This window comes from Channa argus, chromosome 4, assembly GCF_033026475.1.
Source record: "Channa argus isolate prfri chromosome 4, Channa argus male v1.0, whole genome shotgun sequence".
Lineage (NCBI taxonomy): Eukaryota > Metazoa > Chordata > Actinopteri > Anabantiformes > Channidae > Channa > Channa argus.
Genome location: NC_090200.1, coordinates 13221332 through 13243553, shown reverse-complemented (window position 1 = coordinate 13243553; position 22222 = coordinate 13221332). Strand labels below are relative to the sequence as shown.

Below are 22222 nucleotides of genomic sequence, written 5' to 3'. Positions count from 1 at the left end.
GTACAAAACTACTAACAGTTCTATATTATTACTACTATTACTATTACTACTACTACCAATACTACTATTACTACTACTAATATTAATAATAATTTTTAGTGGACAGGAGTGAGACAGTCAAACAAAAGTAAATTTAATCACAAATTTATTCACTGCATGCATTCATTGTATTACAGCATTTTTTTTTCTTACAAGAAGCTTTAATAAAATGGGCTAAAAAGAAGAAGTAGTGACATTAAAGTACTCAAGTTTTATTGTTACGCGATATCCTCTTAAGATATAGTACTAAATTTGGAAAGGTATTTGTATGTGTTCTGATGCTTATTAATAATTTCTAGGCTCCAATGGCAAAAAGTTAATATATTGTTGATAATCCAAAAAATATAATCTAAAACAATATCATAAAAAACATCAAATAAAAATAAGCAGTGGTAAGAACAATATAAAGCTTTACAGCTACATGAAAAGCAGATCTGCCAAAATATGTGATACCAGTCTGGTGCACAGGATAGAGCAAGCACAGTATGTACAGTGTAAAAAGTGCTACAGTGATTTTATTATGCTACTTGGTGCATTATAAATAAGCTAAAAGAAGTACTTCATACTTGTCATAGTAATGATACTAAAGGCATGGTACAGTGTTTTCATATTATGATAAATGTACATTTCTCTGATGGCTGTTTTCCTATATTCCTTTAATATTGATTTTACATTATGTTTTTCTTTCTGAATAGAGACATGTGGATGTAAAAATACATTTTGACAGAAAAAGCAATGAAAGCATAGTGATAAGAGTAAGTGAAGCATGCCTTTAAAACAATAAATGATAACTGAAAGAAAAATATTACAATCCAGTTTTATCAAAAGTGTTATCACTGCATTTTCTTAGGAATTTTTTTCAAAATCCAGAGAAATTCTCGAAACAGTCCAGTGTACAATGTACAATTTTATCACGGCAGTGCTCTTATATAAATGCAACTCCATCTCATCTTAGGATCCAGTCATTACATTGGAAAATAAAAAAGGTCAGTCTCAAAGGCAGCTGAGATGTATTATTTTGTAGAAATGATTGGGCATGCTACAGAAATGATGCCATTTATTGCCTTACCAGCATTCTGACCAGTTAGCAAAATTCAGTGTGAGCTATTCCAGTGTTTCTGAAATATTGTCAGTGCTGGACTTGTTACATTTCCACCTTTAGATGCGAAGGACTGTCGCTGTTCCTACATGTTCATTTCCAGTTATTTGTTTATTTTTTCAGTCTTATCACATTTCTTCCAGTGAATCTGCTGAAATGGAGACTTCATTTAGGAAACAGCAATAAGTATTTGTGTGTACTTGTTTGCTATTCCCTTAACATTTTATGAAGCAATTTGTTGTTATGATGGAGATTGAAATACTGCACAGTAATTTTCTCTGTACAGTGCTCAGTTAGCTGCTGCATGCAGAGACAATAGACAGTCTAGTCGACTGCAGCAGTCTCACACACAAAGTTCCACTGTAGAGCCCCAGGATTTGCCAGTGTGCACTACTGAGGTATATCTTCACTATGAGTTGCAACCATTCACTGAGGCCTTCAGCAGAAGCCAATGATTTTCTCTCCAGTGTATAAAACTATCTTCAGTTGACACTGGTTCCAGTGTACATACATGTTCATAGCATTGCATAACTAAACAAAATGCATGCAGTGTTTTCTACAGTATCTTAGCCTGGAATTTATTAAGAAAGTTGAATTCTGCTAAATAGTAATTATGGCTTATATTTAGTATGGAAGACAAAGTGATCAGTAATAAAGTGAGCAATAAAGTATGAATGTTATTTACACAATAGTAGTTACCGTGACAAATACACAGTTGTCAGTATTAGTGGCAGAAAAAAATAAACAAATTGAACATCATGAAAAAGATGCCTTTTACGTGTGGATGAGATTACTGTGAATGGTATATAGTTTGTTCTGAATTAAATCTCTTTAAAAATATTGTACAAGAATGAGACAAAATCTGTCCCATCACAAAAGCATACAAAGGAGAAATGTGTTGTATTGTAAAGGCACCAGGACACTGTCTTCCTCCTTACACACAGCTGCTTTGAATGAGAAAATAGTAGTCAGAGTACGATGAGGTTTCCTCCACTGTAGCACAACTCACTTCACCCTGTCAATAAAAAAGCAAGTGAAGATAACTGTCATAAATCAGTTCCACTCACTGCCAGGACTATAATAAATTAATAAAAATAAAAACAAAGAAACTACACTCCTGCTCATATTGTAGAGGCTGTGTTTGCTTACACTCAGGGAGACACGAAAGTGAAAGGTGATGTCCTGGAAAGACGACACAGGCACTGACCATAGGTGATGAGTCCCCTTAGTAATTAGCATAAAAAATATTATAAGTCACTAAACAAGCAATTAACTTCTATTTTAACGTTTGATACATTGTAACATTAGATTAACATAATTTAGTAGCACAAAATGACAACAACAGAATTTTGCTCATTAAATCATGACATACCTTTGTTGATGTTCTTTGATCACCATAGAGCTCTGCCTGTGTGTGGTTAGGGCATAGACGTCCCTTGGTGGCCCCACACTGTTGTACCCACAAGCTGTGTGTGGAACTGCAGTAACATTTTATAGCTGTGTTATTTCTGAACAATTTTCTAATAATTTTGTAGTAATTGTTTGTGAATTAAATGTATTACAATTTATTGATTTGTGGCAGTGTTTCATTGAACAGCTTCAAACCAAGTACACCTGTACATTTATTACTGAGAGCATTATTCTTCATATAGAGTATGTGAAAATACACACTTTAAGTTACAAATGGATTAATTAGATAATTAATTAATATAATATTTAATTATAATTAATTAATTATAATTATAATTAGATAAATAGAACTTTACCAATTCTAGACTGAGCAATGTTAAATGAGACTGTTCTTTTCGGAAACTTCCTTGGAAAGTATTGTGAATAAACATACATGTAAAATATAGAGTCAACAATGTGCATGGGGAGCTATGCAGATAGTGAGATGCTTGTATACTTACGTCATGTGAAAAGTGATTTGTGAGATGGAGGAATTTCTTATTCCATGAAGTGATACTGTGTAGCTAAACACAACATATAAAAAAGTAGCATCAGCATACATACATCTGAATTTAAAATGTAACTTTCAGGGAAGATCTTGAGCGAAAATAGCGTTCGACCCTCCAGTAGCATTCCAGAGATGCTACACTGTACTGTACAGTGCTTGTAGTTAGACACTTTATCTTCTTTTTGAAATCTCTCATTAATCTCTTCAACAGCAGTAAGTAAGTATAATACCTGCAGTTCTTGGGTGTTGCACAACGTTGTGCTGTGATCTCCTGGTTTGTCTCCACAATATGAAGACTAGTCAGGAAGGGAGCTGACCTTCCTCCTGTAAAAGTAAGAGAAGCTGCATTACATGCAACCATGCTCACAACATTCCTTTCTACAGTATGTAGACAAGCTTTGTTTGCTGTTGTCAAACAAGTGGCTTTACCGTGTTTGCATACTGCATATTACGTGTGTGAAGAAAGTATACTGTCTGGGCTATGTTTGTGGATTTACCCTTTGTGTGTAGGCTGCGTTGTCTACGTGGCACTGAATGAGTCCCAGGCAAACGGTTGGTAGCTCCCACCCCATCCAAGTCTGTTGGGGGAGGCCGTTTGGATTTGGCAAAGTACAAAGGTGATGAGGTGTGACTTAGTCGGTTTCTACTGTGGAAATCCTTGTCCAGTAGTCTGGATTTTGGTTTCTTATTTGTAGTGCCAGGTGTGGGAAATGCGCTGCCTAAATCTAAAGAAGGAAGATAATTAGTCCGCACTGAAGACAAATAAAAAACTGGATTGTTTTTCATAGTTACATCTTACCAGTGGTTGACTGGTTGTTAGTCAATGTTAGAACCGTAGCTGATTGGTTGTATGCGGTTGTGGTTGAACAGCAAGCTGCAGGAAAGACAAAGAGAAAATTATCAGTCGAATAGTGGATTGGCTTAAAGTTAAAAAAAAATCCCCAAAGAGAGGATCAAACCTGTCTTTTGATTTTATCCTAAGTGATATGGTCAGGAACTCGACTCACCAGGTGCAGGGGTGGGGGACAGTGGGGTATATGCAATGTCATGTGAGGCTCCCAGGGCAGCTCTGGACCTGCACCAATCAGTTAACACAGCAGGTATAGCAGGTCAAGAGCATGCTTTAGTCAAAATAATCATATACTTAAAAGCTAAGGATTTTAGACACATGACTCACGATGTCTTTTCAGACAGGTCAAGAGAAACACCCAGCTAAGCAATCAAATAAGGCTGAAAGAGTAGCTCTGAAAATGAAAGTTGCAGGAAAGATAGATATTGAAAGCGTACCATGGGCAGACAGGTGGACAGAAAGATACAGTGGCAGTGAAGATGGGCATCCAAGATATGTAGAAAACACAGGAAGGAACATAGCTACAGAAGGCAGGGACAGAGATAATTAGGAGGTGTTAAAGAAGAGAAGTGGAAAATTTATCTTTTTCTTCATAAAGCAGAAAACACATACCCATCTCTTTCTGAAATTTCTCCTCTGTGATGAAGAGTCAGGACATAAAGGACAGACATGGAAATAACACTGTAGGGGACAAAGATCCATTACATCATCATTATGTCATTGCTGTACACAGATGTGGCAGGTCTCTTGTTGTGCCTCCCCTCCCTCTACAAACACATGTCCCAAATACATGTCCTAACCTGAAGGCCATGACAATGACCAATGCGAGGATGGTTCCCTGCATGAACCTCTGACTGATGCAGCCTGGATCCTGGGGCGGATTCTGCTATTTAAAGAGCAACAGATAACGCACATTAAGGGCCGTCCATTCTGCTATTCAGAAAATTGTAAGTCCTTTTCAACTGCACCACAGACCTTACTCCCAGGTTTGACTGTTTTCTTCTTAAGCGGACCACTTCCTGTCCTGCTAAAATAACTCCCCGATTGACTAAATGGACAATAATTTAAACAGTAGTTGTTAATTACTTTCTACTCATACTGGATGCTCTCTGTCAGTGTGGTGAATGCTTCTTGCACTTACCTGACAGTGCCTCCACTCACTGTGCTCTTCATGCTGTCAAGACGACGCAGCTTGGCCAGTTTGCGGCTCCAGCGCTCCAATTCGTCTATACGAGTCTCCAGGTTGTCTGTCAGCTTACACAGCTCCTTCACTGCCCCCACGTTCTCCATGAAGATACGCTCCTTTAAAATTAGAGCTGTTAGTGTGTGTGCAAGAAATGCCTGTCTGCACAGTGTGCATGTGTTTGTTTGGTACCTTGTTGACAACTAACAGTTTGGGAATAGTTTCTCCATTGGAGCACACCACATCACCCCCCTCTTTCACTGCTTCAGGCAATATTTGCTGGACTTCTTGAGCGATCACTCCTGCACGAGGATACAATAAGTGAGGAAAAAGAGGAGCAAAAGCTTGACACTGAGCAGGAAACACTTGCATAATGATGCACAAACAGCAAAACAAAGATTAAATATGACAATAAGATGATAGCATGATATAAAGTGTACAAAGGAGTGTGATGATGGAACTAAACATTTAAATCTGAACTCAGGTTATTTATGAGGTTGTTACCAGTCTCTGCAGTGTTCTCTATGCCCACGGTGGCAGCAAACTCAGGTTTGTAATGATAATGGACCAGCCTCATCTGAGAAATCCGTTTCAAATTGTCTGTGGTGTCGACCTACACACAGGCAGAGTGACAATGACACCCCATGCAGATGGTATGACAACACAGCGTTCGCGTTGCAGATGCAAATGCTTGGACCGAGTATAATGTAGAGACCAAAGTCAAGTTAAACTGCACAGTCAGGGAACTGTGTTGAGTTTGGGCCTTTGTGTGACATGAGTTATGATGACAACGACATGAGGCACACAAAGACACACTGACAGTTTGGAAACATGCACAAACACACACACACATACATACACACAGAGTGTAATCCTGACCTCCTGGACATTTTCTTTGGCCCTGATGTCAGACGGGTGTACCAGGGAGCCCATGACCTTCAGGTTGCCATGCACAACAAGAGACTCGTCCGGCCGGTCAGTGTTAATGCCGACTCTGCCGTGGTGGTAGACTGAATCTGGCAGTTGGCCACGCTGCCACAAAACCTCATTGTCACTTTCAAACTGGCCTGGGTTGGACGCCTATGAGACAGAGAAACAAAGAAAAAGGTGCAGAGAGAAACTGTGGTTCAGATATTTAGGAATTGTATACTAAAAAGAGATAAAAATATTGCAATATTCTTCAAAGAATCGTTTTGGGAAATATGTATATTTGCTTTCTTGCTGAGTAATTGATTGAACGAGTGATACCACTATTTTGGTTGTCTTGATATAAGATCGCAAGCATAGACACCAGTAATTTATGTAATGGTTTTCACAACACATGTAAAAAGACGACAACCAATTTTTCACTTTTATTTATTTGTTTTAATGGACAAGAACAGACTTGCTGTTTCAAGTCTTTTTGCTAAGCTGAGCTATAAATCCACTACTTCTGGCTGCAAATTTACTACATAATTAGGCAAGAAAGGAAATAGGCACATTTTTAAAAATTTGAAACTTTCCATTAACATAAGCCTTAAAAGATCAGAACATACCATCATTGTCCTGTGAAAACCATGTAATGATAACTACATATTGAATCCTCCTTATTCGCCTTAAATATATTTAAATGACGGAATTGTCTGAGAAATTCATTGATACAAAGAAAAACAAATAAATCAGAAATATACACAGTGATTTTGAAGTAAAGAGGAAAGTTGTGTACAGTAGACCAAGGTGTCATTTTAACAAGGCATATGATTGTTGTAGGAGGCAGACAGACATGGCCAGACGTTACCCTGACGATGATCCTCTCAGACACCTGGGCAGCCACAGTGTAGCTCTGACTGTGGGACTGAGCATGCAAAGCCACCACCAGCATGAAATACCTGCGAGGACAAAGGCATCACAAGAAAATGTGATCACTGGAGCTTTATTGTGACCAAACTGTGTCTGTTTTACATTTAAATGTGATGACGTGTTTTACCTCTGGTCGGGATTTGGTTTGCCCTTCTTCCTCATATTATTCGCTGTGGTCTCGCTAAAATGGAGCCGCCCCACTGTCACTTTTGTGACCTGCTCTGAGGGCAGGGTGACACTGGGAGAAAATTGCAAAGACATTATATAAAAACATCCCCTGAGAATGCTCTATAGTGGCTGTCCTTCAAATAAAGAATATGCTTGTAATTTTGTTTAACAGGTCCTCATACAAACATTGAAACAGTTTATATTTGTTGCAATTTCTAGTCATCTCTATGTGAAATCCATGTAGGACAGTCTGAGTTAGTCTGAGTAAATTAAGTAAATACACATGTTACTTCAACACAGACACTGCACAGGGAAACAGTGAACTAACCTCTAAACTTGTTGTTGCAAAAACTTAGGACTGTGGATTTTGCTGCTCATCCTTAACATTGAAAATAATAGATTATTTAAATTGATTTATGAATTAGAGGGATGGAGGAATGTTTCAATTAGCAAAAAACTGTTTAATTGTTTATATGGGAACCTGACTATTGCTTTAAATCAGACTCACAGCACTGGCTTGAAGGGTCTCTTGCTGCGATCAGACTGCGACTGCTCCACACTGATGGACTGGTTCATGGCCTCCACCTATAAAAAGAATAGCATATTCTACAATTACTCTACAACATACCATCTCCTGTCACACTATCACGTTCTCCATGTTGCCTTTGCTCACCTTCACTCCGTTGAGTTTCAGATAGAAGCAGTCAATGGGCTGAAGGCCGTCACTTGTCTTGATGTACTTGGGGTCGCCCAGCATGCCTATGTATACTGTGACCTGGAAATGGTTCTTCTTCTGGCAAACAAAAGCATCATCAGCCAAGGAGAAGTTGAAGCCTTTGTCAGCATCAACACGGTAGGTTGGCATCGGACTAAAAAAGGAAAAAGATTGGGGCTGTGAATAATGTGACAAGGAAACATATGGGGGCTAGTATTTGTTATGAGCAAATCGTAACATAACGAGTTTTAATTTTTATTTTTATAACCAGAAGGAAACTTTATTATAGGGTATTACAGGGTCTTGTTCGTGTTCTTAGAGATGTATAATGTAGGTGTTTTACTTAAAAATAAAACTGAAAATTGTAGTTTTGTAATGTTAGTAACATATTTTATTATTCATTGGCATTGCTAATTGTAAATCAGTGGCATCATAAAATCTACATTAGAAATCTGTGCACGAGTCCCCGCTGGCCCCTGGCCCTCAGTCTTTTCTTGGCTATACTGACTAAGAGTTTAATCTAAATCCAAATAAATGAAAACCTGCTGTTCTTTTTATGTAGGTGTGGTGAACTAAAATTTGTGATGGGCAACCAGGTGGTTTTGATAACATATCTCAAAAAGCCTTGCGAGTTCATTTTAACCTTACTCCCTATCTTTACTTTTTTCTATTTTGGCGTTGCAAAAGCACAAGTAGGTGTACACTAATTTTTCCCTTTACCCCCTCCTCATGTTGCCTCTCTAAGCCGAAACCCTGCGCTTATACACTCCCCCGCACAGCTCACCTCTGAGGAATTTGTAGACCTCTCCAAAGTGTCTATTTCTTTGCCACTCCCGCTATATACTTGGATGAATTATGCACTTAAGCAATTAGAACTGTTTTTATTTTTGACTCTTTCAGAACAAAGACCTCAATAACTACACATATGCCAAAATAAATTCCACGCACAGCTCTTTGCAGTTTGCATCATATAGTGGTGTCCACTTGTTTTGCTGGTGAGGTTGCCACTTAATGCACTGATAGTTTGGGTCCAAGTAGGTGTTCTCTGCATCCTGCATTAAACCTGCGACAAACAGTTTAAAATACCAGCAATTAAGGTAAGGTCGAAGCATTTTAGAAATTTTCACAACTGTTCTGTAAGTCTTTATCTGTTTGCGAGTTAAAGGTTAGACTGGAGCAGATGAGCGTGAGGTAGAGGAGGTGAGGAAGAGAAGAAAGATGCCTGCCTACCTGGTTCTTGTTTGATGATACCTGTGAGGATTTGGGAATTGACTGTACTGTTGGGAGAGTCAGAGTGTTTCCTCTTCTTGGCCTGGTGGACAGGGATGCCGCTGTGTGGACAAATGGGAAAAGTTGTATATATTATATTATATTGCTACTAATTTGCATCATTGGTTCTATTCAAACTGGACCCCACATCCCTCCATCCCTCTTCAATGCCTCCTATATGTTTCCTTGACTCACTCTTGCCCCTGAGGGTGCTGCAGTAGTTGATGGAGCATCTGCGTCTGCTGCATGTCCCCACTTCCACTTGTGGCTGGTCCCATAGGATACTGTGATATCATGGGCTCAGCCTTCATGTACAAGTCTCGATGCATGCTGGGATAGTGCCCGTGTGGTGGGAGGGGTGGCGTTGGCGTCATGTGACACATGTTCTCAGGTGTCATGGTCCGGATCAAGTGAGGATCTATGAGAGATGACAGGTATGAAGCATCGGTTTCTTTCTCACCAGTTTATTCTTCTTTTCTCAACCTTGGCTAAAGGTGTTTTCCATTGTTTCAAACTGGATGGACGCCCATCAGATAACACCATTCCACACCTTATTACTAATGGGCTAACACAGGTGTGTAAGTGTTAAGAAGTACATAATGACTTTGAGTAGTGTTGTTGTTCACCTTCTATGTAGAATGGGTTCATTCTTTGTCAAATAAGACTGGCTTTAATATTTTTTTCATTAAAACTATGAAATAAATTATGAATTGCATCTAAACTGTAGAATAATAAATCCCAGAGTAACACTGCCTTTAATTCATTGATTTATTTGCCTTGAACTTGAAGCACTCCTCACCTTTTTGCCCTGTTCAAACACAAAGAAGTGATGAGTAGCAGATATTGACTCAAGCAGAGAAGTTGCTGTGACCCACATACAACCTGAATGCTTTCAGTGGCTTCCTCTTACTCAGGGGCTGAGTGCATTCTATAGAAAAATAATTATAATATAACACTAGCAGAGGACAAAAACGTGTTACTTACCATTCACCTGCTGAGGAGAGTACGGCTCTGAGCTGGAGTCTGGGGGAGATTCAGGAAGTGTCCTAAAAAAAATGGAATGCAGTAAAGGTTACATTAACAAGTACACAAACATGAGAATCGTAGAAGCCTTTGAAATTATACCAAGCTTGAAGTTGGCAAACCTCCGTGAAACATTTTTCTAAACTGCCATCATATTTCATGGAGAAGGACTGTGCGTCAAGATTTTTTATTTTTTTTGCAAGATGTAATTTGACTCTCTCTTTCTGCCTGTTATCAGTCTCCCTCCCCCTCTTGACCAACTAAAGCTTTATTTGTACAAATGAAGCTTAATCAAATGTTGATTGGATAATGGCTCTGTAGTGGGCTGTGTGACCGGTTTCATTGCATCTTTAAAACAAATAGCTTTGTTTTAAAGATGTACAGTTTGTTGCATCAGCTGCAACTTCTGACTGATTTCATGTTTAAATGTTAGTTGCCAGCAGCAACTTAAACATTTCTTCAACATTAATAAATATCAACAAATGCCGTATTTCTCTCTTCTCGTACCCTACAACCATCTATCTGTGTGATATTGAGCTCACCCTGGAGCGTAGTGGCCCCTGTGCTCAGGCTTGACGTGACCTTGCTGCTGCTGCTGGTGTTGTTGGTGTTGCTGCTGGCCCACACAGGAGTAGTTGTGTCGGAGGCCCAGGGATGGACCCTGAGTGTATGCGTTCTGACAATTATGGGGCCCAGGGTGGGGGGCTCCTTGACGTAGTGAAATAGGGGGGCTCACACCACACACCAGGCCCCCAGAGGAGGACACTCCTGCCTGGGGAGCTGAATAATTTGGTCCTGGGGTGCTGTGGACCTCTGAGAAGCAGCTGGGAGAAAGAAAGAGAAGAAGAAAAAAGGGGATTAGCCTTATCACGAAAAACATTTAGTTGATGCATGTTGTTTTGACGTTGCCAGGTTGGTGTAGAGTCCCTACTGACATGTCAGTGCTATCGTCCTCCTTGGTGATGTACTCTTCCAGGATACTGGTGTCGATGTTCGGTGGCTCCAAAGAACTGGTAATATCATGACCTGTGGTGATGGCGGGGGTGGGGGGTCGGGATGGAGAGCATCTGGGAATCAGTAACAGGAATCTTTCATCACCTCCACGCACCCTCACAAGAGCTCTAGTTTCAACACAACTTTGTGTTGTAATAAATCCCTGTGAGATTACAGCATTTAATAATATATGAGCTCAGTTGTATTAGTCACAGATTCTAACTGTGTATTCAAAAGATATGTATTTATGCATTTATTTCAGAAAAGGGCATTATCTTCTGCTGAACTGAAAAGCAAAGCTCTGATTGGCTTACGATGAATTTGAAAACGACCATCTGTCTGTTGATCGTCTGCATCACATAATTATTAGTCAGTGCATCTACACGCTTACATCTATTTACTGGAAACGCCCCACTTAGCTACGTGTATCCACACTGTCTTTGTTCTTTGCAATTTCCATCTATGATGAAGATTAACGACACTTTATTAAATCGTCACTTTGGCCATAAAAAACAAACAAACAAACAAACAAAAAACAACAACCCATAGTTTTCTTAATGATAGAACAGTTACTCATATAAAGGTAATTTTATAATTTCCTAATCCTCACCTTACTTCACCACAGGCTCATTTTCACCCATTTCAGCCCAAGCCACACAAATCCAAACCACATGACCCCACTTAATCTTTAAAACACCAACACGTGGAACAAGCACTTTCTTATGCATGTTTAAATAAACGAAATGTTCCTTATGTAAAACCTGTTGAACACAAAGAACAATCTCACTTGCGAGAAAGAGATACTTTTCTTTAAAGCCATTAGTTGTGCTTAAACACAGATGCTGTAGACAGAGTGGTAGAAGAGAGGGGGAGCAGGGTGGTGGGCAGGCAACCCCAATCTCTCTCTCTCTGTCTCTATCACACACACACACAACACACACGCACGCACACACACACACACACTTTCTCTGATAGATTAAGCAGCTACTCAGTTGGGAATGCAAGGAATTTTTCTGCTAGCATTAGAAAAATTGTTTCCCTCCTTTTTGACTTACATCAATGCTTCAGAAATGTCACTTGTTATTATTATTGTCAATGTTCCTCTCCAAACCCTCTCCACACATCGCGGCCTTCACCACAATCAATTTTATTGACTGTATTATCTGGATAATTATATGTGTTTTTCCCAATTAAGCCTAGAGTTGACTATGTAAAGCAGCACAAACATCAACATCGTTAAACTGAAAAAAACTAATTACTTGTCTCTAACAAATCACTTTAGCACCAGTCCAAACTCTAACGCTCACCATTACAAACCCCCACACCACCATATTTCTTTAGAAAACTAGAGTGTTTACACTGACTTTCTTCGCTGGATAGAAACAGATGGATGATGTCTCTTAATAGATGCCAGTGCAAAGGGAGAAAAGCAGGATGGTTACACTTAAATAAGATCCAGATGTGCGCCCCACCCAGAAAGGCAGTAAATTTAAGCTGGCAGGCCTGATAACGAAAAATAGAGAGATGGAAAATGAGGGGGGGGGATAAATAGATGGAGTTTGAGAAAAGTGGGGCCAAGAAAGACGTTATACAAGGTTGATGTGCAAAGATGGCATAGAGGGATGAAGCTCCAAGGAAACTGAAGAGAAAGGGAAAGAAAATGGTTTCAGTCAAGACAATCTTCTTTTTCAGGAGAAGCCCAAAGACCAAGCAAAGTGGAGTTCAAGTCAAGTATGGGATAAGTTCAAGATCTAGATCAAAATTGAAGTCCTCATTCAAGAGGAAAACACAAGTTGTTCTTTGTTGTTTGCTACACTAAACCAGTTCACTCAAGACCATCCACGGGTTAAAAATGTGAAAACTGTGGGTGTAGGCATAAAAAGAAAAAGACTTGGTAAAGTAAAACACAGTATATCTCCCATTATACAGTAGATGTGCTTATGTTCTATAAAGCAATTGTGTGATTTGGGCTATATGAATACATCAACCCATTTTTGGCTTAAGAATACTACTGGAAATGACAGACATACTCAACAATTGTGAACCTCGAATATTATGAGGAAATGTTTCAGATGCTGGTGTTTCTGCGGCAACAACTGTACTATACACCTCCCTGTGGCCCAATGTATTGAATCAGTTGTTTATTATATCCCATGGTAAATTATAATACAGACATCTAACTTACACAAGTACAAATGAAGCACTGCTAACTAAGAAGATCACTGTGTGGATGCTGATTCGATGCTGAAAGCTAAGACAAAGCAAATGTCAAACTTCACTGTGAAAATCACAGGAAAAAACTAATGAGTTTTATGTGGACTTGGTTGAGACGTATTCCATGTCGGATTCAAAAAAGACAACATCAACATTAAATTAGTCTCTTCAGTACTGCAGCTCTGGCATGAAGATTGTGGCCAGAACAACAGAAAAGCCACCACACTGCCTGTGTTTCACTGGTTTTACAATAAGTCTTCTGGATGTTTGTTGCTGATGAATGCTTTTACAAAGAACTGGTTATTATGTTTCCTCTTTTCTCAATGCCTTAACACATTTGTAACAATCAATCTACAGTACAAGCAAGAGCATTGACATGTTTCATTTTTAATGAAGGAAGATGTTACAGTTAAAGCTGGTTCATTACAGTAAAAAAAAGTTAAGTAGCTAAAAACTGACTCAGTTAAGTTTAAATTGCTCTGAACTGGATGTATACATTTCTGTCCTCTATGCTTTTCTTTCTCCAGCTGTGTTTAACAAGCAACAGTGAAATGATTGTCAATCCAACTTTGATACAGACTGGCCTTTTGAGAGAGTGTGTACGCGTATGCGTGCTAGCATACGCATGTGTGTGTGTGTGTGTGTGTGTGTGTGTGTGTGATTGTGTGAGTGTGTGTTATGCCACCATTTCAATGCCTGGGTTGTCAGCAAAGTAATAATCTAAAATGAACACAAACAAAGGGCTAAGTGTGTGAGTGCCCATTCTGACTTATATAATTCAATCAAATGTACAGCTTTTCCTTTTCTGTCAGTGTTTTTAAAGAATAATAAGTTATTGTCCAACATTTTCTATTTTGGAACTTAACAAAAATATTATGATGCCACTGTCGGGCAAATAATGGATTTAAAAAGCACATAAAAGATCAGTTCTTTCTAGGTCTTCTTAATATCAATTTTTTGGTGATTTTTTTCACCCTATGATTTCTATGCATCATGTGAGTGTTAATAATTAAACACTTTCAAAGGTGGAACAAAGTCCATCTGATTATCAGATAGACCAGAAGAAACCTGACTGCACCCACAACATGTAGACAGAAATACTGTAAAGAATGAGGACATATTTTCTAAGATCAAATTAGACACTGCAAATATAATTTAAACAGCTGGTAGAATTGTCAACATATTATTTAATGGTTGTCTACAGTAAATAACCAGTTCCCACCCGTTAATATCCAATACATTTTTGTTGATAATTTAGTCTGATTTTAAGGTTTTTTGAACAAAAGCAAATAATCAACCACAGCTGTTCTAGAAGTTGCTGGACAGTCTGCACACACATGGATTGTTTGTATTCTGACACAGATACACAAATAGACACGGATTGTAAATTGTGAAAGGAAATGTGTCGGAAGTAGACGGAAGTATTAGACATTTGACCTTAGAGCAACAGATCTTCTCCATTTGTTTAGAAGACAGAGTGAAGAGCATGACACAAAAAAAACGAGAAGTTAATAGGAACAGAAAGCCCCTCATCAGGTCGGGACAAATCACATTTAGAGAGAAGCGTAGCGGAAAGAGCTGCAGAGTACCTGCGCGTAGCCAAAGCATGTTGATGTCCTTGAGATGAAAGCACCTGAAAAAGAAGATGAGAAGAACAATTCCTCTCTATTTTTACATGTTTTCCCCCTCAAGCTGAAAGACTTTCTTCTGCAGACCTGAGAGTCACAGATCAGGAGTAACAAGTGTGTGTGCGTGTGTGTGTGTGTGTATGTGTGTGTGCGTGCCTATGTGCGAAACCATATTGTTTATGTGTGACTGTGAGAAAGGCTCCGAGAGTATTATAATGAGGATTATTCCCCCAGTCATGAGAAAGGGCTGTACCAGGCTACCACACACAGACCTTGTCGCACACAAGCACTGGCCACACCGGTGGACCTGGCTCAGGAGATTACAGGAGTGACAAGGCTGGGACTGGGACACAGGATGAGACTGACCAAAAAAACCCACTGCAAATATGAGGTTGGATTTGAAGTTCAGCTGTAAACGTTACGGAGCAACGCAATGAAGAGAAGAAGGAAGGAGAAGAAGAAAAAGCAGGAGAGTTTACTGTAGCAGTGCGAAATTAAATTCAGAATATCCAATAACAGTCCTATTCTGTGCACCCTTTGTTCACAACAGCCTCTAACTTATTGCACACAAATGTTAACACAAAAGGTGCTCAGTCCTGCAGTGTGCAGTTCACCCATGAACAACAATCACTGGCTCAGGATCACACAGTTTGCAGTTAGAAGTGATGGGAGGGAAGCACAACAATGAAACATATAACCTGCTCATAAGCTCCGTAAGCCCGGCTGCTTAAAAACAATACATTCGTCTAACCACTAATGACTGTTAACTCTATAAATCAGAAGAACCATCCAAACGTTTTGTGGGTTTTACACAGCTTTTGCAAGATGGCCTTCTCATCCGTGATTCACGACCACTGTGGGAGTACAGTGAGACTTCCAAGGCATTTTGATGAGATCATCTTTTAAAGTAAGAACATGATTATCCCACGTTCACATTCAGATGACTGGGACATGAATGTGTCCCAGGTTTGATTTCATGTACAGAAATACATGCTTTGATTTTAATTTGAAGGGCTTTCTATACGTAAATCATCCTAAACAAATATTTCATGGGTTGCCATAAAATTCTCTACAGATATTTTTGGTGTCCAAAGGGTCAACCTGACTTTGGTAGTCCTGTGACCTTTCATATAGCATAATGATGAAATCCAATTTTTCACCTATCCAGTGAACCAATCCTTTAAATAAATTGACTGGTTCACTTGTTAAGTGGTACAAATATTATGGTTTCACTGTTTGCTTGAATTCAGTTGAAATAACACAACAATACAGCAACACTTGCGATAATCCTGTTAGACTGTTTGTTTTCTGATTCAGAGAGAAGAAGGTCAAGTCTTACAGAGGTTTCGCTGCGTTTCTCTCAACAGGCCAGTGTTTCTTCACCCTGAGTCTGCACTATCTCACCTCCTCACTGTGTCTGCTCACTGTCACTCTAATGGAGACGGAGAGAGCGAATTCCCGAGAAGAAACACCAGTCTCACCTCATTGTGTTTTAACAGCCACTGGGGCTATGCCAGGAATGCACACTGTGCATTAGTGTGAATGTATACATATTTCACTAATCCTATTAAAACACAGTTAACCACTGCTGAAATCCATTAAAGAGCAGTGAGTCTTTCAGGTAGAGGGCAAGGTGACCATAGACACTTACTGACTTATTATACATAAAAAGAATAGTTTAATGTCAATGGAGGTATTTAAGAACAAAGGGAAAAGTGTCAAATGAGAAAAAAAACAAGACATCCACAGTCTGTATAATTCTAGTGGACAAGTTGACATTTTAATCCAAGCAAGAGTGGCTGAAATAAAGCCAAAGTAAGAACATCTCTCCTACTCCCAAAGGAAGAATGTAAACACACTAAATTCTTGTCATAATGGCAAGGAACCTCTGACAGCCATGGATGGCTGTGTATATTTAAGTCAACACTATGTGTAAACTACAATTAAGTGTTAGGTCACTGTACTGATAACTCATTATACCACAGTTTTCGCTTATGTGCACGTGACTTCTACTGAAACACTTGACATTAAGTTATTAATTAAAATTTGATTTCTGTTGTACGTTGCAGTAAAGTGAATTTTAGTAAATTAGCAAGAAATCAACCAAATCTTTTCATATCAATATAAACGGACATAAACATGATAATAAATGAAAAACATTATATTATAATCAACAATTGCAAATGACTGCTTTCTAAAACTGAGTTTTGTTCTATTTCCCACGACAGTGTTGGCAGAAGTCACATTGCTCATGTCTGTCTCTAACACACACGTTGTACCACACTACCCTTGCAAAACACACCATTTATCTTAACTTGAATTCCTACACCCTTCTAACCCTCAACCCCACCCTCCTCCACCTCGTTTTTTTCTTAGGATCGCCCGTTTGACTCGATCTGTTACCTATCACCAGCACTCGTTCACCTCCTGCCTTCGTGCAGTTTTAGTTTTTAATATCCACATGAAATCTACCAAACAGAGTGTAGTGAAAACGATATTTGGGAAACTTTCACCTACGGGCAACAAGTTCTTTAGCCACCTGTCACATGTGGTGCATCATTGCAGTTTGAAGGCTTGAAGCTATAATGTACAACATGTACAATTCACAAGCTGGAACTGACAAATAGGCTGCATTCGGATTTGAAAATTATTTAGAAAATTATTTTTCCTAAGTTTTTTTTTTAAGTTTATTCAAAAAACAAAAATTCCAAATGCCAGTTTTCTTCAGTCCAGTTTAAACTGTCCGTACCACAGACAGACTACATAAACAACAGTTATTTGTCAGAGAGCCTATATGAATAATAAACCGGAATTCTTACCTTCAAAAAATCTCTGTAACGCTTCTGTTTCACCTTCCACGTCCATCCTAGCGGGTCCCACATAAAAAATCCATTAAAGTCTCCCCTTGTCCGAACCAAATCAATTCGGATCGGGGAAACCTTCACATATTCATCACGGAACCCAGATGGTATTTGTTGTGACTTCTTCTTGTTTTAGTGCACATAAATCCAACGCGTCTTGGGGAGAACTTCTCTCTCCTGATCAGCAGCTTGGCTCTGGGTTTTCCTCCCTAATGGCCAAACGCATCCACTGACGCCGCGGTGCTGTTCAAGTTGTACATTTAAAACGATGAGCTCAGGTGTTTTCCTTTTTTTTTTCTTCTTTTTTTCCCCTTAAGATTTCAACAAGTAAAGGAATCCCTTTTGGCGCACCTTCACTTCAGCAACCAATAATGGCACAATAACCTTAAATAACGTTCTCAAAAACGTCTGCCAGTGTCAAAATAGTCAAAGCGGTGGAAAAATATACAAAGCGAGAAAAAAATTGAAAAAAGGATGCGTAAAAGTTGTTTAAACGTGACGCCCGAGCCCCTCAACTTAATTTTCTCTGTCCTTTGTCTCTCACGCGCTGACAGGATGTGCGCAACACAGAGTCGGAGGAGAGTAGCTGAGGCAGGTGAGGGATGTGCGCCATGCAGGCTGCTGCAAACATCCCCAGATCAAAAAATGAAATACAAAGTAAAAAGCTTATAAAGTTCGTTTGTTTGTGGCAACCAGCCGGATTAAAATAAGCTGGTCTTTAATTTTATGCTTCAAGCATCTTATTTACCCCAATGAAAAAGGAGCGGCGTTTAATCGACTGTTTGTTCGATCATAGACAAATATCTCTCTTCATTCCAGCTTCTCTAATAAAAGACTTTGTTTTTGTTTTTGCCATACATGTTAGCAAATGTAATGTGTTAACCCCCCAGTTTATTTTTTAATATTTTATGTACAAAAAATTAAATGAAATAATGAATATATAATCGATGGAACTTATTTTTAGTTCCCTCACTTGTATACATTAGAGGGACTAGTCCTCAGGTCTTCCTGAAGGTACATGATGTACGATTCAGAAACTAAATATGTTGTATTTGAGTAATATACATATGAATAACCTTAAGCTATGGTAAAATGTGTGATTTAAAAACTTCTGTGGAGCCTTTTTGAACCCCTCCAGTTTGGACAACCACACAGGAACAGGAGTGTTTTGTGTCAAGCCTTCCCAGGGGGAGGGTTTGAAGGAATGATCCATTTCTCCCAACCTTATCAGCTGCATCCCACCACCCCCTTATAACAATGCCACTGTGTGCAGCCCCCGCAGCCTGGACACCCAAACCCCCCCTCACCCACATGTGAGATGCTGTTGTGTTGTCTTGTTCCCCCACAGCTGGAGCATCTCCCTCTCCACCCCTCCACCCCTCAGCTTTTCCTCCATTCAACCCAAACAACGCCTCCCTTCTTTTGACCACACTATGCAGATTGTTTCAGAGGACAAGCAAGAAAGAGAAACAGATAGAGGCTGCAATGGACAATGAAACAGCTGGCTATTTTAAAACAGTTAATTTTGCTATTCTGTATTTCTTATCTCACATAGCTCTGTAACTGCGTGTTCGTTATGTGTGTGTGTGTGAGAGAGACTGTAATTGTTCAAGTATTACATTTTGTGTAAACATAAACTCAGCGGGCAAAGACTTCACAACGGTAATTGTTTAATTTTATGATTAGAGTTAGCTCTATGTCAAAGGTTAAGATTAGTAAAATCCAGAAAATAACTGAAAGGCAGACAATGTCCTAGCATGTTGCTGAATTTGTCACTTGAAAAATATGAAATGCTTAATATCCTGTATGGCTTGTCTGGTGAATTAGATGGGGATCATATACACACATAACTAATAATTTGCCAAACATGTATTATACATCTGCATACATTCAAATAACAATTTAATCAATGTAGCTTATCGACCACTTTTGTGGTCTCCAACAACTCTTTGGAAAATATTTTCTCTAGACAGTAGCTGCTGCTTAGTGGGTTTTTAGAGTGTTTGTTGCCATAAAGGGCTGAATATGCTGCTAAGATGTTGATAATCCAGACCCAGAGCTTCCATAAATTGCTTTCCTATTAGTCATTTGATCCTTGAGTTTTAATGTGTGATTGTAGTCCCTTTAAGCCCGTGAGATTTTACTGTAAATTATTTACTTTTCTCAGTGTTGCCATTTTGGAGTATAATAAATGCCCCAGTGAGAGCAACACTCATAAAAGTATTCAAATTTTGTTTTTGACATTTAGTAATTTAGTGAAAATATATATATTAAGCTGTCCAGTGGACTCCAGCCAGACAATCAAAGGCAGAAATAGTGACAATCAACACAGTTGTACTGTAGACAAATTTCTGGGAAAAAAAGTCTGCAGGATTTTATTCATAGACTTCTCCACTTATTTGCCCATGCTTGTCTTCTCATTGATGTTTATCTTGTTGGTTAAAAGAAGAAAGCTGATGAAATAGGTAAAAATGCTGGTGCTGGTGTTGGGCAAGTCACAGAGGTGATTATTAGGCTACAGTCCTCAAAGAATCATAACAATCAGTATGTTATTTTATTTTCATTGTCAGTCTGCACCCTCATAATGTTCCTCAACAACTGGGAATCAGTACACACTTGCTTAAGTGTCCTTTATCATTGCAGGTAATTTGCAGGTAAGTTAATTATTACAGAAATTTATGAACCATTTACAATCAAATGACATTTAGAAAATTCAACAGCAACATCTTGTGGACAATCCACATCCACGGGTCACAATGATGGGTCACAAGTTTTCTTTACTTTGTTCTGAAGAAATCCTCCCTGTCCAACTATCAACAGTCTGATCTGCTGAAGCGGCCTCAGCAGATCTGTTGCATCCTTAAAAGTGAGAAAGTGGTGATTGCTGCAGAGTTCAATGGACATTTGGTGCATGAAACAAAGGTGATGAGAAGGTGATGGGGACGTGAGACAAGCTCTGGGTGGTCAGGAGGTGCTTCCAGATGACTGGACCACTACAGCTAACTTGATCAGGGAGACACGTAGTAGGGTACTCAGTGTACTGTAGTTGTAACAGAAGAGTTTAAGGTGGAGGTGGGTCTGCATCAAGGATCGTCTCTGAGCCCCTTCACGTTTGCTCTGGTTATGGACAAGCTGACAGATAAGGTTAGCGAGAATTCTCAATGGTCTATGATGTTTGCAGATGACGTTGTGATATGTAGCGAGAACAGGGAGCAGGTGGAAGAAAATCTAGAGAAGAGGAGGTGTGTTCTGGAAAGCAGAGGACTGAAGGTTAGTCACGTGTGTGTGAATGAGAGGGACCCAAGTGGAGCGTTGAGGTTACAGGAAGCAGAGGTGAAGAAGGTGCAGGACTTTAAGTATTTAGGGTCAACGGTTCAGAGCAATGGACAGTGTGGAAAAGAGGTGAAGAGGCAAGTGCAAGCTGGTTGGAACGGGTGGAGAAAAGTGTCAGGTGTGTTGTGTGATAAAAGAGTATCAGCGAGAATGAAGGGAAAGGTGAGACAGTGGTGAGACCAGTGATGTTATATGGGTTAGAGACAGTGGCACTGAAGAAAAGACAGGAGGTAGAGCTGGAGGTAGCAGTGTCACATATTAGGGTATTAGGGTTTTTGAGGACCCAAGTAAGGGGGGATTTTAATAAAAAGTGAATTAATTGTAGGCTACAAAATAAAAGCTGGAGTCAGAAAGTGAAGCTGGGGAAAAAAGGGAAAAACCAAACATGGCAAAGAATGATAAAAGGCAGAGCTTAGGATGTTGAACTTCTCTTTGGGAGTGACAAGAATGGATAGGATCAGGAATGAGTACATTAGAGGGACAGCTTATGTTAGATGTTTCAGAGATAAAGGCCAGATTGAGGTGGTTTGGACATGTTCAAAGTAGAGACTGTGAATATATTGGTAGAAGGATGCAGAGATTTGAGCTGCCAGGTAGGAGGTCTAGAGCAAGACCAAAGAGGAGATATATGGATGTATTGTGAGAGAGGACATTAAGTTAGTTGGTATGAGAGAAGATGTTGCAGAGGACAGGGTTAGATGGAGGCAGTTGATTCACTGTGGTGACCCCAGAAAGGGAACAGCCAAAAGGAAAAGAAGAAGACCTGAATTGAACCGAGCTTTCTTTTTGTTCAAGCTTTTGTTCATGAATGAAATAAACCTGGTTCAACTTTAGGACTCGTTTGAATTATTGATATGGGTGGCTTTCATTCAACTGATACTGTATACCCTGTACAATTTCATCACATCCTCAAATAGTCCTGCCAACAAACATATCAATAAACAATCTCTCATTATGAAAAGGTGGATTTTTTGTATACTTAGGCCGAAATACAATCATAAATCACTGTAGATAAAGATTTATGAGGAGTAACAACCAATCAGTGTTTGTT

General features: G+C 39.2%; 1 protein-coding gene across 6 annotated transcripts; it reads right to left on the bottom strand.

Annotated features, from left to right (window-relative positions):
* Positions 1 to 128: 128 nt before the first annotated feature.
* myrf (myelin regulatory factor) lies at positions 129 to 18954 on the bottom strand. Of its 6 annotated transcripts, none has more exons than XM_067502983.1 (27): positions 17797 to 18951; positions 11078 to 11168; positions 10685 to 10966; positions 10104 to 10165; positions 9315 to 9537; positions 9102 to 9181; positions 8799 to 8913; positions 7809 to 8004; positions 7644 to 7720; positions 7095 to 7205; positions 6891 to 6996; positions 6008 to 6208; positions 5633 to 5741; positions 5321 to 5430; positions 5087 to 5247; positions 4921 to 4993; positions 4746 to 4831; positions 4558 to 4626; positions 4383 to 4466; positions 4103 to 4170; positions 3895 to 3969; positions 3593 to 3820; positions 3326 to 3419; positions 3049 to 3111; positions 2511 to 2616; positions 2288 to 2362; positions 129 to 2153 (listed from the first exon to the last, which is right to left on the bottom strand). In XM_067502983.1, the coding sequence occupies exons 1-27, from the start codon at positions 17840 to 17842 to the stop codon at positions 2073 to 2075; spliced, it is 3072 nt and encodes a 1023-aa protein (XP_067359084.1). In that variant the 5' UTR covers positions 17843 to 18951; the 3' UTR covers positions 129 to 2072. The 6 variants fall into 6 exon arrangements, with proteins under 6 accessions (XP_067359084.1, XP_067359080.1, XP_067359081.1 ...); XM_067502979.1 differs by having other exon boundaries at positions 9081 to 9181; positions 17797 to 18950; XM_067502980.1 differs by having other exon boundaries at positions 4746 to 4828; positions 9081 to 9181; positions 17797 to 18949.
* Between the last annotated feature and the right edge of the window lie 3268 nt (positions 18955 to 22222).

Bases quoted from the DNA above. Each gene is read 5' to 3' on its own strand.
- myrf (XM_067502979.1), bottom strand. From the start codon at position 17,842: ATGGACGTGGAAGGTGAAACAGAAGCGTTACAGAGATTTTTTGAAG. The intron at 10,967-11,077 runs GTCAGTAGGGAC...TCTTTCTCCCAG, and splicing joins GAGGACGATAGCACTGACAT to CTGCTTCTCAGAGGTCCACA. The intron at 3,420-3,592 runs GTAAATCCACAA...TTACTTTTACAG, and splicing joins ACGCAGCCTACACACAAAGG to GAGGAAGGTCAGCTCCCTTC.